Below are 18,501 nucleotides of genomic sequence, written 5' to 3' on the forward strand. Positions count from 1 at the left end.
AGCTTAAAGGTGTAGCTGCAGGAGTACTTTCACAGAGCCATTGCAACTGTGGCCAGACATAGAGGTGCTTGCTCTAAAATTGCGCTCTGGTGGAGATGTCATTCTGAGAGGTCTTCAAAAACAGACCTGCACAACAGTGTGTATCCTGCATCTGGAGTCGCTCTGGCAAAGGTACAAAACAGCCTGGATGTGTGGTGCTGCCACTGAAAAGGTGGCTGAGCACAACGTGAGGTCAAATCAGCACACAGGCACACATGGAACCAGAATGCATTAGAGGATAAACACCAGAAATGACAGCATAGTACTGACAGTGACAAACTAGAGATTAAAAAATAACCATGTTCAGAAATGGAGTACACAGAGACTAAAAGAGCAAATAACAGAGGCAATTAGGCCTGGCAGTAAAGTGTAGACACACACACACACACACACACTGAGCACACACTCTGAGGTGCTACTGAGCCAGTTTGACCTTGTGACCCCCAAACATGCCTGAGCGCTTTCCCTATCAAACCCACCATTCAGCTGCTTAAACAAGTAGAAAATGATGGGCCATCCAACTCAATGATGAGGCGTTAAGTCGTTACACCCTGCTGAGCACCAACAGACTGCACACATACACACACACAGTCCCCACTTTAAAGTCATTGATCTGTGGACTGTTAAATGACTGCACACTTGACTCCATTGACTTTTGGCCCAGCTTCCCCAGGAGGTGGAGCAGCGTACTGGTTTATATGAAGAACCAATTATGACACAGCTGCTGTAGTGGCTTCCTGTTTGCTTGAAAGAGTTCCATCAAGTCAGGTAAAAGCCAAGGTCAGAGTTTCAAAAAACACATCACATATTTGTGTCTTTACAGTGTCAAGGATGTTAGATTAATTAAGTTAACATTTCAGATGTGTTCAGTGCACAAGGCCTTTGCTTCCTGTTGTGAAATAATGCTCACCTAAATGCCTTACTGAAAGGCAGACAGTGTAGAATTTGACCACTAGTGGCACTATAGTGCAATATCTTGTTAAGGTCCCAAGTGGTAGCCTCCGGGGCTGAGAAATGAAGCCAGCATGGAGGTCCCAAAAACTGCAGTTCACTTGAGGCCACTTGAGACTTGCTCCAGAAGCCAGTCAATGTCCATGGACCCCCATAGTAAAATGCCCAACTTTACAGCAGAAATAAACATGTTTACAGCCTGAAACATAAAATTGTTTTGGTCTCTATAGCTCATTTTAACATTCATAACCACTGTGCTGAGAGTTATTTTTAACATAATTTAGCTGTTTACATTTTATTAAGGCTTAAAGTTGCACATAGTTAAGGGCGGGCTGCTTTGAGTGACAGATCCAGCCCAAACAGAGGGTGTTTCTCAAAGTCAAGGAAGGATCCTCAAACAGACGGATTTCCTTGACTTTGAGAAACACCCATAGTCACTTATGGCTGCAAAAAACCAAGATGGTGACAGCCATAATGCCAGACTCGACGCTTCAAAATAGGAGTCCACAAACAGTAACAGTCCCTGTATTAACTATGTGAGAACCAACATTCAGCATTTTTGTAAGGAACAGGAAACCTTCAACTGAATTATTGCCTAAACCTCTCCCTAAACACCAGTGTCTTCTTTCTTCTATCTTCTATCTTCTTCTATCTTGATGGGTTAAGCATGGCCATGGAGAAGTGGGTGCTGAGGGTGCTGCAGCACCCCCTATTGACAAGGAGTGGAACAACAGTCAAATAGTTGGCTATTTTATCATAACCCTTGGTATATAACATTTGTTTTAGATTTTGAACAGCATATAATAGGGTGTCTATCAGAATATATATGGGGAAACAGATGTTTAAAATGTGCTAATTTAACTAATTTAACTAACTTAGCCAACAACTAACTTATAATGTGACATGGAAGTGTCAGGAGCAGTTCATGGGTCAGCTAAACTTGGGGAGAGATTTGTGGTAGCGGGAGCTAATCAATAGCTGAACAGGCTGAGAAGGACTAGAAAAGTGCCAGGACAGTTGTTTTAGAGCGGCTTCCCAAATCCATAAAATCAGTGTTCATTTCATTGACAGAAATGACAATGACAATTTTTCTTTTTTTTGTCAATGACCTTTTTTTCATGACAAAAACAAAACGATGATGAACTAAAAATAGATCTTGATAATAAAAACTGAGACGTAATCTATGCTTCATTTTCGTTGACGAGACAGGACAAAAGTGTTCATGCTGGAATATCGGACAATAAAAGCCAAGAACAGCTGTGTTTGCAATTATCTTCAAATGCTGAATAAGTGACAGGCTGGTAAACTCCAGTAAACAGTTGGCACCAGGATGTTTCGTTAGCCACTGAACGGCAGTGGAGCAAGCAGCCACCGGCCACCAACTGCTGGACTTCACAGCTAATCCCTATGGGACTCAGTCTACACTTGAAAAGGTTCATGGTTTGATGCTGTTTGACAGGCAGGTAGGTGACTCAGTCATCAACTACCAAATACAACTACTAAGTACTACAACTATTAACTGACAGGGGCGGAGCTGAGCTAACAGTCAATTACCTAATATCAGTTATGAAGTGTTATTTGATTAAAGTTGACTATATGCTGCAGTTTACTCAAAGAACAGAATTTCAGCCCTTTTAAATGTAAATGACTACTTTACACACCAAAATCAAGACTCCTTATAATTCTAACACTACAGTCATCGAATATTCAGTTCTAATAAGGTTGTGTGTAAAGCTATTTAAATATATATATAATACATAAGGACATGTTTCCTTTCATTTATTTTGAAAATACCGTTGTGCAAATGTCAAAGACAGACAAAGTCCTCTTGCTTGGATCAAAGGCAACTTTGGTAAACTATTCGCATTATAAAACAAGAATAATTTCAAACACAAACACTTCCCAAAAGGCAGCAGATCACATCAGGCTATACAACTGAAAAGCATCTCTCATGCTTTGAAGTTAAAAACTCAAAATAAAGAATAATAAAGAAATCAAAACTTGTACATCAGGAGGAGTGTTTCAATTTGTTCCTCCTTGGCTATATGCCAATGTAAATGGCAACTGCTTCAGTAACATTTTATTGCATTCTGCTTTTGCATCTCAAGGCTGCTTAAAAGCTAACCTCAGGGCATGCTGCTAACAAGTGCTTGTGAATTTTGCAATGCATTATGTGCATCAATCTACATACTGTGTATTCCTTGTGCATATATGCTCGCGCCAAAGGGGCTGAAAAGAATCTGGGCGGTGGCTAACGTTAAGCCCTGGATCTACCAAGAAGGAATATCTTCCTTTATTAAAGTGAGTTTTTAATGTAAATCCTCCACATCATGCAAACACATGGTGCATACTGAACATTTCATGGATTTTCCCACTGAAAAAGAATACAAAATCAGGCTGTTGATAACATGCAAAACAAATAATGTAATACATCTTTGCTTTTGGCCATAAAGATAAATATTACATCCGTAAAACGTGAAAAAACCTTGAACCCTGAAAAAACAGGTTTGATTAGAAACCATTAATATAGATAGATATAGACATAGTAAAATTTAAAATGCACTGGTTTTAAAAAAACAATGGATGTTAGTCATAGACAGGTGATTTTGACTATAATGTTTCTGGATATGTACCATTAAAATCGAACACTTTAATGGCCTGTAGTTTGCCTTTGGACTTTGGGTATCAGCTGAGTAATAAATGCTTCTTCACCTGATGTCCACAGTGTATTGTAGATATTGTACAAGTCCTTCCTTTCTTAATTTTACAATGTAAACACTATAGATACAGCTGTAAGTGTTCAGTGTCTTTATGATAAGAATGTAAATTAACATTTGATATGTGAAGAAATCTGATGAAATAGTCACATTTTTGTTTAAAGCCACAGTGTGTAGGAATTTCTCCCATCTAACTCTGAAATCATATATTGCATTCAAACGGATAGTGCACTCTAGCGCCTCACTGTTTCAAACACCTATTGCAACAACTGTAGCCGCTGTGTACCAAAAAGCTATGATAACACTGATGAAACCATGTCATCCGATACTACATGGAGTATTCATTCAGGCTCCTACACAGGTGTGTGTAAATCGAAACAAACCAATCACGTCTTGTCTTTTGACAACTGACAAGTGGCTCAACCTCACACACCTCATCCCTCCCCTCGCATTACTGCGCCGCTAAGAGCTGTTAGTGGCCAGTATTGGGGTAGCCTTTCCCGGGTGGAGCGAGCTGCTGAAGGAGAAAGATAATGCAATTACAGCTAACAGCGCTAACAGTGACTAACAGCTGTTATCGGCCAGTGCTGCTGTTAGCACTATTAGCGGAGCAGGTTGCTAACAGCTGTTAGCCCCTGTTAGCGCTGTTAGCTGTGATTGCATTTCCTTTCTCCTTCAGCAGCTCTCTCCACCTGGGAAAGGCTACCCCGATGTTGACCCTCATTTTTTGAATTCGCCGGTCACTTTGCCTTTTCTATTCCCTTTTGCGCTTTCTTGGCAATGAGGATTCCGTCTCCCGTGATGCTGGATATGCATGATCCTGCATTATGCTGAAAGAGTGGGACTTTGTTTCAAATTTGCTGGGGTAGTAGCGAAGCGCCTCTTACTCCTCTCCTTCGGCTTCTCAGTCACGCAGCGCTAGCCTGGCTCTCAACGAAAACGCCGAAGACGGGGCTGTATGTCCCTTGCTGGCGGATGTATTCTCAAGATGGTGAAACATTATGGAACCCCCCAGACGACTTACCCGCACAATGTACAAACAAATCCGAAATTCTTCTTTTACGAGAATAAGTCAGATTATTGGTGGAGGTAATAGTACACCAATGATGGCATATTTATGAATGCAGATATCGATTTTTGCCAATAAACAACTGAAAATGTTACACAATGTCCCTTTAAAAGGCAACTCTGTTACTAAAATGGAACACTCACCATCAAACTCAGCAGGTCCAACACCTACAATGATTATGGACAGGGGGAGTGATGCTGCCTGTAAAAGGAGACAAAAGGAAAGAAAAATAACATTTAGGTCAGTTGATTAATTAACTCCTAATGGTGCATTAAGGCTTCTATAAGGCTTTCATTAAAAGTCAATTATTTTGGTGTAGTGAGCATTCTCTTCCAAAAAATAAATTAGGTGTTAACTCAAACTTGTTATTCATTATTTTTAACCTGAAAGGTAAGTCTATTAACCTGACACACTATCCTACACTCACAGCAATTACCTTTATTTCCCAAACCTCAACTCTCCTTGACGCAAACTCAAAAGTTGTGCACCTGGAGGATTTAAAGCAAATATCTAGGACTTCACCTGTTTTGCACTTTTACACATGTAAGATAATTAGGAGGGAGAAAATAAAAAAAAATAACTTGCATTTAATATTCAACACTGTCTGTCACAAGAGAAATCACTCAGAACTGACTTAACTGGATCAGACACCTCTCAGAAATGAATTTGACAGGTTGTTGAAACAACTGCTGACCTCTCCACAATTGTAAGATCAGTCACAATTAGAGCAAAAATTAATTTTCCTTCCCTTAACTTGAATCTTAAAGAGAGAATTTTTGCTTGGTATTTGTACTTATTTGCTTATCACAGAATGCTGGGACACATCAAGCTGTTTTATCCAAACATCATAGAAAGCATTATTCTTGAGAAATATAATGGAGCTTTGGGCCGCCCACACAAAGGAAAACATGAGGCTGAGATGAACATCAGTAACAGGAGAGTAAGTGAGGGAACAGCACTGCTATCCATCAGTCTCGCGTACGTGTGTGTGTGTGTGTGTGTGTGTGTGTGCGTGTGTGTGTGTGTGTGTGTGTGTGTGTTTGTTGACTCACATTGACCACAGCCTCTTTGGTCTGGACCATGTCAGATATCACTCCATCTGTGATCATCAGTAGGACAAAGTACTGAGAGCCATCTGTAATCTCTGCTGCACAGCTGGGGAACGTGCACATACACAGACACAGAGACACACACATACACACACACACACACACACACACACACAAAAATGTAGCAGGGTTAGAGCTAACATTCTGCCCGTGCACCTGAATAACAAACTACTAATGAAAACATGAAGCACACCTGCCTGTTGGTCTCTCACATTATTCCATAGTCTGTGATGGCTCAGGATTGCAGCACAGGGTCGAATCAAATGTATACAGTAACTTATTTATCTGACCCTTTGAGCTTCATGACAATATGTTTGCCATATTAGGTCACTTGCATGGTCTCTAGATGCTGGATTACAAATGACTTTGGGAAAATCAGCCAATAACTGAAGACTGACCACAACATCATGCATGCAACTTACTTCACAACATGTGGTGGCGTATGTAGGGCAGTTATCTAGCATGTAGTGCAGCCTATCTGGCACTGTGTTGTGTTTACTTCATTGGGAGGGCAACCAAAAAAGCACTGTCATGTTTTCTCCACTGGTAGAGCACTAAACAGGGTCCTGTGTCATGTTTTCTCCACTGGTAGAACTCCCAAGAGAGGCCTACATCACATTATCTCCGCTGGAAGAACTCCCGAGAGGACCCTGCATCGCATTTTCTCCACTGTAAGGGCCCTGCATCACGTTTTCTCCACTGGAGGAACTCCCTAAAGGGCCCCTGCCAAGCTTTCCTCACATGCTGATGCAGTGTGCATAAGGGCTCAAGTAAGTATGACAATTGATATATAAAGAGTTTAGCGTTTTTTTCCTCATTTTTTTCCTTTGGGAAACCAAAAACGCAAGAGCAAAATTGAGTGGATTAAAAATTGTTCTTATCTGCTGTAACATAAGCTTTAAATGCCACCAGCTTGCTACCAACAATAGTAACTTGTTACTTCCAATGCCAAGGAGCACATCAGAGACAGCATCTCACCATACCCTACTAGCACTGCAGTATTTGCACTACAGGTTATCAGAGTTTAGAGTAATATCAGCTGCTCTGTCCTGCTATTTTTGCATACGTAGCGTTTAAAGTCCAGCAACCCCGGCCAAAATAGTTACCTGAAGTAGTTTAACTGTTCTAATAACACTTATAATGTTGTCCCGCAACACTAGGATTAATGAGCTATTCTGCAATTCACATGTAAATGCAGTGCATATGTGATTACATTTTTTTTTTTTACATGTGAAACAATAGCTTCACATGTTTCTTTATATATATAGGCAGATAAACATGTAAGAATTTCAAATATTCATGTTTCCCAACATTAATATTGAATCACAGAATAATGTAGAATGTAAATAAAACGTGAAAGCCATTATAAATGCCCAAAAGTGCATATTCAACTTTGGTATCTCTGGGATTAAATGTAATATAAACAAATCAGTTAAAATGGATTTGATGTCCTTCCACCCACCATAGCAACCCCTTTGTTCTAGGATGCTGTTTCCACAGCAGACCACAGAGTTGTTTACTACCTAAAATCACAACCTTCAGCAACAGAGAGACCCTTCAAAAATAACAAGCACCAAAAAAAAACACGGCATGAAGAAAACCGCGTGACCCTGCTTCTTGTTTTCCCACTGCTCTTCATTCCCTTTCAAACACAAGGTTCGATGAGAAAAACAAATGAATATATCCACATCTCCAAACTCATCTGGCAACATATAAAGCCAGAGCTGATATTTGGCAGTGTCTCAACACGTAAGTGTGTGTGTGTGTGTGTGTGTGTGTGTCTGTACGTGTGTCCTTCACCTGCTGTTTGTGTATATTGCAACTAGATAGAATCCAATACCAATGACTTAGCTGTTCCACCTGGCTGAACACGTCATTGATCAGTGAGTCTATGTGTGTGTGTGTGTGTGTGTGTGTGTGTGCGCAGTATATGTGTATGTGCATGGGATTTAAACCCTTATGTTAGGATGGACCTGCGTGTGTCATAGCACCTATGTCTTCCTGTGCCTTTTTTTTTTCTTTTTTTTCAGTGGGCGATTTATGCCACCTCAATGCCTCTTGCAGCTTGACACAGTGGTGTCTGTGGTGGGATGAAAAAACCAGAACTGATAATTCAGTGCAGTGACACGTAGGCTAAAATGTCCAACACGGTTCTGGTCTAGCAACCAGGTTAATCCATGTTTTTCAACAACACGAACATGGAATTACCTGTGGCAGCAAATCTCTTTTTTATTAACCCTATATTAATCTTTTAAAATGTCATTTACCAAAGGTCTTAGCTTTAAGGTGCAAAAATAAAAGAGATCATCGAAAAGGTTTCTGATAGAAAAAATATATTCGCAATGATGCACAATCTGGTTTTAGGTCAGGACACAGTACTATAACAGCAGCAGAAAGAACACTGTGTTAATGTTGATTATTGTAAACTATAAGTCCTAAAGATCACAGAAGCTGTACCACAGTGTTCTAAAACAGCACCTGCTCTGTTTCCATTTTCATAAATAATAAAGGAAGGAACAGTATATATTCAAATGTATGCAGATGATGCCATAATTTATACAGTTGCCCCATGTCTAAATTGTTGACTTTCAGAATGCCATGCAAATTTTGTACAAATGCTATAAAACATTACTCTTCCACAGCTAGAAATGAAGGTAGCAAAGGTCTCTTCATACAGATATCTTGGAATAGGGCTGAATGACAAATGAACTTTCCATACTTACTTTGAAAACCTTACCTAATTAGGTGTTTAATTCATTTTTAAGAAATGCTTTTCCTTTACAACTAAAAAAAATCTTCTTTAGTCCACATTTTTATCTGATCTGGATCATGGTGACACCTCATAGATGTATGGATTGCACTTACCCCTGCGTAGACTTAACACTGTAGGCTTGAGTCATGTCTGTGCTTTATGTTAAAGCATAGACATGACTCAAGTCTTTAAATTACAGTGATGCGTTCATGATCATTATGAACTCATCATTGTAATTTATGTGTTAACTATGGACCTCACTAAAAACAGAGAGGAAGAGTTATATTTACTTTTTCTTTAATGGCCATTCTTTGCAACCCCCTGTCTACCATTGTAAAACTTGTTCTCCTTTTGCAAACTGCTATCAGCCCAGGTCATAAAGATCAAAAACTTTGGTGTCCTCAGAGTCTGTTCTCAGTTTGGCAAAATAATGCATTTTTGTACTATAGCCTGAAATGATTTACAAATTTTATGAAATACATAACTGTTTATTTAGTCAAGCTCTCTTTTTATACCTCTCAGAACGAGGTAGTCTTCCTCCAAAATACAACCACACAGGTTGTTTGTACAAGCAGCGTATTACACAGATATTTACATTTATTGTTAGGTGGTAGCTGCTAGTATATTATTATATGGGTTGACGAGGATGTCAGGTGATGTAGTTTAAAGAGGGACAAAATTCATGAACGGAGGAGGTCGGAGTGGATGGATGGGTCAAAAAACATAGGACTTTGACCCAGGAGACAGCTGTTTGTGTCTCTCGTGAACCCAAAAGTCAGTATGGAGTTATTATAAGCAGCTAAATAACTTCATGTGACACGTCATTAAACCTACCTACATAAATTAAGTTACTTCATAAGTGCTGGCTTATTTATTTTTACCCAAACCATGATCTTTTTTCTAAACCTAAGCAAGTAGTTTTGTTGCTGAAGCCTAATACGTTACATGTTAGAACTGTAACTGCTAAAGTTCATATTCAACCTATTCTGTCATTTAGGTTTGAGGATGTGTTGATCTCCTGCTGTTACGGGTGCATATTCAGGTAACGCTCCTGTGGGCCTTATTAGAAGGTAGAAACAAACAACCTGTGTGCTCGTATGGGTTGGGGCAAGTGATGCGTCGATCCCATTTTATTGTGATATATGTGAGTATTGTAAACTATGATATAAATGATACGATTTCTGTCTGATTTGTCATTTTGTCAATTCAACTTTTTTTTTTTATACTAACACTTCCACAAACCTAAAATACAAGAAACATGTTATAGGTGTCCATAAAACTTCAAAAGTCTGTGGTGATAATCACTTAGCACATCACTTCAGAACAATTTAAGGTTGTAAAAAGTATTTTTCCACAATTTATATTCAGAAATACTGAAAACAAATTTAAGGAACAAAACTTTACAAAAACTATATAAAACTATAATTCTGTCTTTCCAACAAATCTGGGGCTTTTTCCATTGAATGATTATGTACACTACTGTAAATCACTGTAAGTACTGTGTATATAGATTAAAGTTTTCTACATATATTTTGGAAAAATGAGATACTGTGTCAAAGCCCCACACTTTCAACTATTTTTTTTTTCAACTAGTCTCACAGAAAATTCCCTTGAAACCAGAATTTCTAACCACACAAGGGAAATGTCAGCAGCAAGCAGTCAGTAGTTGGCAGATGTATTTTGACAGTTTGTCTGACACACAAAATTAGCTTTGGGTTTTTAAATGTGAAATTAAATATACAAATAACACAAATCCTAAATCAAGCCCCTTTTCCGTGAAATATTGTTTTTTTCTGATGCCACACTTAGAGGCATAAAAACTGATTATTAGCTGACGGGATGCTGTAACATACTTAATCCTACACATGTTGTCTTGCCCCCCACTGTTACCATTTATAAATAAAACAAAATCTCTAATCTGGTGGAAAAGATTTCTCTGAGTCATGTCACTAATAACCTTTGATCAAGGCCTATAAATACAAAAAATAAATAAAAATCTCTCAGGTCTGCTTGACGAAAATAGAATGTTATAATTATACCCTTAGTCTAAAAGGTATGGTTGTACCTCAGGACTAACAAACACGCACACTTTTAAACTTACTTTGCCACTTTGTTGATAACAGGTGCAAAGTTGGTGGGTCCATAAAGCTGCACTGTCCTCAGGCTTTGAAAATAGGCCTCCAGAACCCCCTCTATGCCAACACAGTTTGGATTCTCAGCATCACCACTCTGCAACAGACAGCATACAGCACAATAATGAAAAACACAGTGTACATCCACACATCCATTAGTATAATTAACAGGGCAGTGCAATAAACAAGGAACATCAATCCATTCAGATCACGTAACTGTTTACATATTCAACATAGTTCTTACAATTAAAGATAAATATACATCTTAAATATGCTGCTATTAGCCATGATGATATGCAGTCTATCTGCAATTAATGTACCATTATCCTAAACACTGAGTACAGGGAAATAGTGTTGGTGTGATACAACGGGTAGTCAACACCAGAAAAGAGAACAGGAGACTCAAGAGGCTACTCCTAATTAAATGTGTCTCTTCTCAGACCCACAGTAGGAACAATATCAAAAGTATGTCAGTTGAACTGGATTTGGCTGTTCAGTACAGATATTTGACTATTTGTTTCATTTTTTCCGTAACAGGGTTTGGTGAGATGTTCAGGGTGACAGTGACATTCATGTAATATAGTAAAAAAAACAAGAAAGCCCTCCAAGCTAATGCTAACTATGCTAACAACAGCTTGGAAATGTGGAACAACCAAGTGGCAACCTCCAAGGCTGAGAAATGAAGCCAACGTGGAAGTGCCAAAAACTGCAGTTCCTCTCATGGCCACTTGAGGCTGGCTCCAAAAGTGAGTCAATCCCCAGAGACTTCCATGTTAAAATACCCATCATTACAGCAGAAATAAACATGTTCACAACCAGGTACAAAAAACATTTTTGGTGACTATAGCTAATGTCAACACTCATGTCAACTTTAGGGGGGTTAATTTTATATAACTTTACTGTTTACATTTTACTAAAAAGTTACGCATAATTATGGGTGAGGTGACTTGATTGACAGGCTGTCTGCGAGGCACAGCTACAGTCTATGAGTCAGATCCACCTCCTCCACAGCTCTACCTTCTGGTCCAAATATGGTCACTTCTGGCTCCATAAAACAAAGATGGCAACAGTAGAAATGCTGAACTCAGGGCTTCAAAACGGCAGTACACAAATCAGCTGGGTGACGTCACGGTAGCTTTGCAATTATTTTATATAGTTTATAGCAGCAACATTTTATGACGACGGAAGATATTAAACAAAAGCCAGACGCTATATCATATTTAGTTGCTGTGAGCTGTAAATTCACTACTTCTAAGCAGAGACCAGTAGATTACTTTATCTCGGAGCCTGACCTGGCAAAGCCTCTCTTCATACAGGCAGCTGCCTCTGTCTGACTCAGACAGTTGCAGACCTCACTCAGCTGCTTGAAAGTGAGGAGCGCCCACTCTGCAACTACATCTGGGAATCAAAACGTCCCCTGAAGTACAATGCACACTGACTGACAAAAAAAATAAAGAAAGAATGCTGCTCAATTTAAAGACATTGTGCAATTCACTGATGTGTCTCAGATGGATGATTTGAATCTTTGACTTTCTATCTATGGGTTCCATGGGTTCTATAGGGTTTGTCTCTGTAAGCTTGCGGAGGGCAATGTTAGTCTGTTTCTCATGCAAGTTTACACAAGTACAGAAAGTTCATGAAAGTTCAAAGTTTTTCATGTAGTTGGTGTAAAAAGCAATGTGAAGTCTAGAGGGTACTGACAGAGACTCATTGAAGCTATAATATTAAAGTAATAAAGTTTAAATGAGTTTTTAAAAAGACATTTGTGTGATTTAGTATCGCCCTTTCATAAATTACAGGGAATTATGAGAGTTTTACAACTAAAGGTCAATATCAAAGCAGCAGAGGCCATACTAGTGACTCAAAGTCAGAGTTGGCCTCACTTCAACTTAGCTACCAGAGGTTTCTAACTGTCCTGATCCCTCAGGAGGATGCAAGGAGGAAGTGGAGGAGATGCTGGGAGATTCCCACTGGCAGGCAGATGAGCCAGCTTCTCAACTTGCAAGACCAGCTGTTGTCGCAGCGACGACTCCTGGTCCAAACCACACCCTGCCACGGGTGGACTGTGTGTGCTTTGTATGTGTGAATTCACATGTTTCACATGTGTGTCTTACCAGCGGGAAGCCGTGGGAGATTTTGCCATCAGGGGGCAGCTTAGCTCCGAAACCATAGGCAGGAAAGAGCTTGTCACTGTCGTAGTCCTGGATAATCTCACCCACTGCTTTCAGGGCCATGGCATATGCATTCATCTGGTAGGGGCTCATATAGTGGAGGGAAGTGGGCTGGGAGGGGTTACCTTGGAACACACACACACACACACACACACACACACACACACACACACACACACACGCAACACCATGAAGTAAACTATAGAAAGTCTCATTCCTTCTCTCTGTGTTGTTTCAGCTATGAAATACAAAGTGAAGCGTGTCACCAGCTGCGCACAGGAGATGATTCATGCTAAGAAAATACACATGCTTCATATCCTTCTTTCAAACAGGTTTTCACAAAACTAGTGTCTAGCATTTGCATTTAAATTGCAATAGTGACAAGCTATGGCTTTGATGAACTACATTTGGAATCATGGCTTTAACAGTCAAATCTGATACTTGAAGGGAAGGAAATAAAATCAAAGAGTCATGTAAACAGGATTATTATGGGGAGTTATCAGTTTACGCAATCATGCAAATGTCTTACACAATTAGAATTATTGCACACATGTTAACACAGCCCAATATGACTAAATGCCAGCTCTGACTTCTCCCCTTGGGATAAGCAGGTCTGGAGTGTCTCCTCCATAATGAAACAAGTGCCCTGCTTTAAAGGGAATGAAAGGAGGTGGATGATTTGATTAGCCAGGATAGATGCCAGCTAATGTATTCCTCCTAATCCCATCTAGCTTCCAACTGCGCTGCAGGTGTACCCCGCGCCTCTGGCCATGAAAATACCACACATTCACATTCACCACGCCCTGTGCACCTTGCATGGTCGACTGCACTTCCCATCATGTGAAAATAAGAGCCTAAATGTAACAATCTATTCAAGACAGCAGTGCGCTGATAGCCAGTGTATCTGCCATGAAAAATGAAGAAAGGTCATGTTATATTGCAGAGGGGAAAAGGGACAAGTGCTTTTCATAGTGAAGTGTTACATTTGAAAAAAAAAAAAACCCTCTTTCCTGTCTGTGATAAATTGAAAAAACAGAACTCTAGTTGTCATTTTAATAGTTTCAGACAGAGAAAAATACAGGCTTTTATTTTATTTTACTTTTTTTCACAGCAACTGATATAATTTGAGGGCACACTTACAAAGTGGAGTGACGATGGGTTACACCCTGTCTGGCAATCATGAGTTCTTCGTCTCTTGAGCAACAATTAAAACAATATTCAGTTGAATTGCTTACCTCCATGCCATTGTTCTGGACTGGCATTTAATAATTTCCTCAGCAAGATCCAATTGTACTACATAGGCAGACAGGTATTTTGTTAAATGCCACTGCTTTGCAAACTCACCAACAGCTGTTAAATTGTTTCACTAAATTATCTTATTCAAGCTTCTTTTCAGTTGGTGGTATTTTGCATCAGCAAACTACATTTGGATCTTTCAGACCATTGATTTCCTTACAACATCCAAATCACTGCAGCCAGGGGAGCACTGTCAGGAGAGGCAGACCCGATAAATGTACCCCCCAGAGTGTAGGACTACCACTGACTGCAACATAAACAATGTAGCCCATTATCATCTTGATACAATAAATACCAGATTGTCTCAAAATGTGTTTGATTTTGAAAAAACGGAAAACTTGAGTGGGCCCAACTAGTTACCTTGCGGCACACCACACTGTAGACGTAGACACTGTAGACACTGTAACTGACTGCGTAAAAAACACTTAACTTTCTAGTAAGCTAGTTTAAAACAGTGGACTTGTTGGGCTGTACAACTGAACTAACTAACATCTTATACAGATTTTGAGGTTTCTTTTAATGTGGTCATAGCTGTTGAATACATTAATCATTTGATATGAGAGGGATCATGTACAAAAAACAATTAATATGAGATTAATCCCAGATTAAGCTACAAGCCACATTACATTTGCAGTGCTTGGGCAGGTAAACATAAACACTACAAAATAAAAATCTGGCAATTTATTTGCTGAAAAAGAAATAATTTGAGGAAGAGAAAAATATGCTCATTAGCTTTTTTTACCTGGAGCTAAAGAAGTAGGCTGATACTAATATAAAGCTAGAGCCAACAGACGATTAGTTTGGTTTAGTAAAAAGCCTGGAAGCAAGGAAACTCTCCCGCTGGTGCCCAATTAAGCTCAAAACTACACCTGTAAACCCCCCTGAAGCTTACTTATTAAGATATATCTTGTTTTTTGTTATTCTTATCAAACAGAAATGTAAAAACGACAATTGAAGCACTTATTTTAATAATGATTAACCTTTATCCCCAAATGCTAAACAGTGATGATTGGTTATAGAAGACAACTGATTCATTTCTGGGAGATCCTAGGTGCATTCTGCAGGCTGCAAAGGCCTCGTTTTATGTAATATTGTCTGTACTAGTTGAGAGATGACATCTGGTCTAACTGTGTTTTGATGCACTGGCAGGGAGCCAGTGAGGAGTTATGCAACACACGCACACACTTCAGTGAATGAAAACACATGCGAGACAAAGGCATGTGTCTGAAACACACCAGTAAGTGACTTACCATTGGACGCTGTGAAGTCAATTGCCACTGTGAAGTTCAGTTGTGTTCTGTTGCAAAGAAAATGGGAATCAAAGAGGGAAAAAGGAAAACAAAACACACTTCATGTCCAGCACACATACACACCAACAGCATTAAGTTCAATATAATCAGTTTACTGGTTCACTGACTAATTAGTATGGCAGGACAATATTCCCTCCACCATCTTGAAGGCCTAATTAGGTAAAACAAATGGAACCAGTAATTAAAAGTGAATGAACTGAATAAATTAGGTATTTACCAACGAGATTTACCATCGCGAAATTCCCCCAGTAACTTCACCCCTTCACAGCCGATATGCATTCAGTGTGGAGCTCACAGAAGAGCTTTTGTGGAATTCAATTGAGTATTTTCTAGATAACTACACACTCACACTCAAAAAGCAGACAGCCAAAATGGTGGCTATTGACACTCACTGAGAGAGAGGGCTAATTATTATTCCACTCACCCTCCTCGGATGAAATCCACAAAGGTATGCTCGGACTCCACTTTGAAGGACAGCAGAGTTACCTGGCGAACACACACACACACGCACACACACGTACAGTCACACATGCAGGGTGATAAACAGAGGAGGAGGGTGGAAAAGGGACCGGGGCCAGGTAGACGGGAAGGAAAAAGAAAAACAGGTGGCCAGTCTCAGTCGGTGAGAGAAAAGCAGATGTAAGAGGTGATGATACCTATATAAATATATAAAACATAAAATACCAATACAGAGGATATGGGAGAGGTGGGTGTACTCACAGTTCCAGAATTGATGTATTTCTTCTTTTTGCCTTTCTTCTTGGGATTTAAAACCTGCAGGGGATAAGGGGGAAAGCAAGTTAGGTATTGAGAGGGTACTTGTAAAACCACTTCATACCCTGGAATGATGTTCAATAATGAACATGAATAATTCAACAGATTCCTGATAGTGGTGGAGAGCCAGAAATTGAAAGTGATATTGTATTTAACTGTGCATAAATAGCTGTAAAGCAGATAAAAATGATAGGTGAAGAGATTAATCCATCCGTCCATCCATTCGTCTATGGTCATTACATCAATAAACTTTCTCTCCTCCTTTAGACCAGTTCATTATTACAGACTTTAATGATTATTTTATTCAGTGTGCTGCAATTTTATTAATAATTGGTTTGCCTTGGTCAAATTATTACTCTGTTGAGCAGATTGTAATAAGATGTGGACATTCATGGGTTTTTATTCCCAGCACATCTAATAAAAAGGTATTGTCAGTTAATGATTTTGTTTTTAGCAGTTTAATTTTGGTAAGAATGACACTTATATTATATTGTGAGGGTACATTGTATTTGCCATGTCTATATACACTTGGTGTCTCCATTGACTTGTGAACTTAAAGTAAAGCCTAAACATCTTGATCGCCCCCTGGTGGCTAGCTGCAGTATAGGTCATAAATGTTTAAGTTTGGTTTCAAGTAGTTATGTGATGCTGTAAAGGGTGGTTTGATGTCATAACTGACATCTGTATGTGCCAATTGAGAAATTTTACATAACTGACCTGTTAATATTCTATTAAGGCATAAAGTTACACATAATTCAGGGCAGGCTACTTTGAGTCCGTGTTAATTTCATTGATGAAAACTATGATTAAAAATTGTCGTCAACGCCCTATTTTCCATGATAAAAACCAGATGATGACGAGCTAAAAATAGATTTTGATTATAAAAACTAAGACGAAATCTTTGTTTCATTTTTGACGAAATGAGACATGACAAAAAAATTAGTGGTGGACTATTGGATAGCCTGTAATTATCTTCAAATGCCGCATGAGCGACAGGCTGGTTAACTCCAGTAGGCTAAATAGTCTGCACCAGGATGTTTCACTAGCCAGCAAAAACACTCACACTGGAGCAGCGTCAGTCATTGGTATGAGTTGTGAGCTGTAATTCAGCAGTAAATAAGCAGTCATGTGTGTCTGACTGTGGATGGTGGAATGAATGGATTCTTGGAGTTTGTTAGTTACAGCAGTGGCTGTTAGTGGCTCTGCTTGTTCACCGCTGAACAGCAGCAGAGCAAGCAGACACAGGCTGCCAGACTTCTCATTTGATTCCCGCAGGACTGCACCCAAATCTGGACTGTCTCATTTTTGTCTGAAGACTAAGACTAAATCTAAAATAGCTATCAGCTTTGAGTGACAGGCTGTCTGCTGATAGCTTACTTCACAGTCAGATGTACCCCTTGCTCCTACAAAGCTCTAGCCTCTCGCCCAGATATGGTCACTTCTGGCTCCAGAACAGAAGGATGGTGACAATCAAAATGCAGAACTCAAGGATTCAATACAGGAGTCCACAAACCAGTGGGTTATGTCATGGTAGCTGCGTCCATTATTTTATGGGCATATTCTAATAGATGTTCATGTTTTTATTTTATCTTTACGCCCCTGGCCTGCATTGTTTTAAGTCACAGATCTCTGTATCTGGTGTGTTCAATCTAATTCAACATTTCAATTACTTACGTATCTTGTATCAAAACAACAAAAGAAACCAAAACATTAAAAACTGAACATGAAAGGACCTTCTATACTTGTGATTTTATTTATCCATCTATGCTTCTGTTTGTGAAACCATCCATTCCTCTGAAGGTTGCATAATTTTGATGTCAGGGGAAAGAATTAGCTCTCCAAAATATTTTCAGCCTTTAACTTTAAGAGCACCTGTTTTATCACCTATTACTACTTCACTTTCTAAAAGGCTGTAGTTGTCTTTGAGAGGGTTATAGAGGGTTGAGGTTTTCAGCCTTTGGAGAGCTGGCCAGCCAGGGTCAAAATATCAAAATCATCTAAACAGGAGTTTCAAGATTTACATATTATGACAAAGATGGTAGGAAACAACAAAACAAACCCATGTCACGTCTCACCTCATAGACATTGAACTGGTTCTGCCCCCGAGACAGCTCTCTGTAGCTGGTGGTGAACTCACCAATGAAGTCATGGCTGCAGACAAACACCCACGAAGACAGGCAG

The 18,501-nt window shown here is 39.4% G+C and overlaps 1 protein-coding gene across 3 annotated transcripts in view; it reads right to left on the reverse strand.

Annotated features, from left to right (window-relative positions):
- LOC125891451 (copine-9-like) overlaps positions 1-18,501 on the reverse strand; it is a 130,374-nt gene that overhangs the window by 15,080 nt on the left and 96,793 nt on the right. For all 3 annotated transcript variants that reach the window (XM_049580757.1, XM_049580756.1, XM_049580758.1), the window contains 8 exons: positions 18,396-18,471; positions 16,267-16,320; positions 15,971-16,032; positions 15,487-15,533; positions 12,884-13,065; positions 10,739-10,866; positions 5,829-5,931; positions 4,920-4,977 (listed from right to left, as the gene is read on the reverse strand). In XM_049580757.1, the coding sequence (XP_049436714.1) occupies positions 4,920-4,977; positions 5,829-5,931; positions 10,739-10,866; positions 12,884-13,065; positions 15,487-15,533; positions 15,971-16,032; positions 16,267-16,320; positions 18,396-18,471 (710 nt within the window). The remainder of the gene's footprint in view (positions 1-4,919; positions 4,978-5,828; positions 5,932-10,738; positions 10,867-12,883; positions 13,066-15,486; positions 15,534-15,970; positions 16,033-16,266; positions 16,321-18,395; positions 18,472-18,501) is intronic.

The sequence above is a fragment of the Epinephelus fuscoguttatus genome, linkage group LG7 (genome assembly GCF_011397635.1).
Source record: "Epinephelus fuscoguttatus linkage group LG7, E.fuscoguttatus.final_Chr_v1".
Taxonomy (NCBI): domain Eukaryota; kingdom Metazoa; phylum Chordata; class Actinopteri; order Perciformes; family Serranidae; genus Epinephelus; species Epinephelus fuscoguttatus.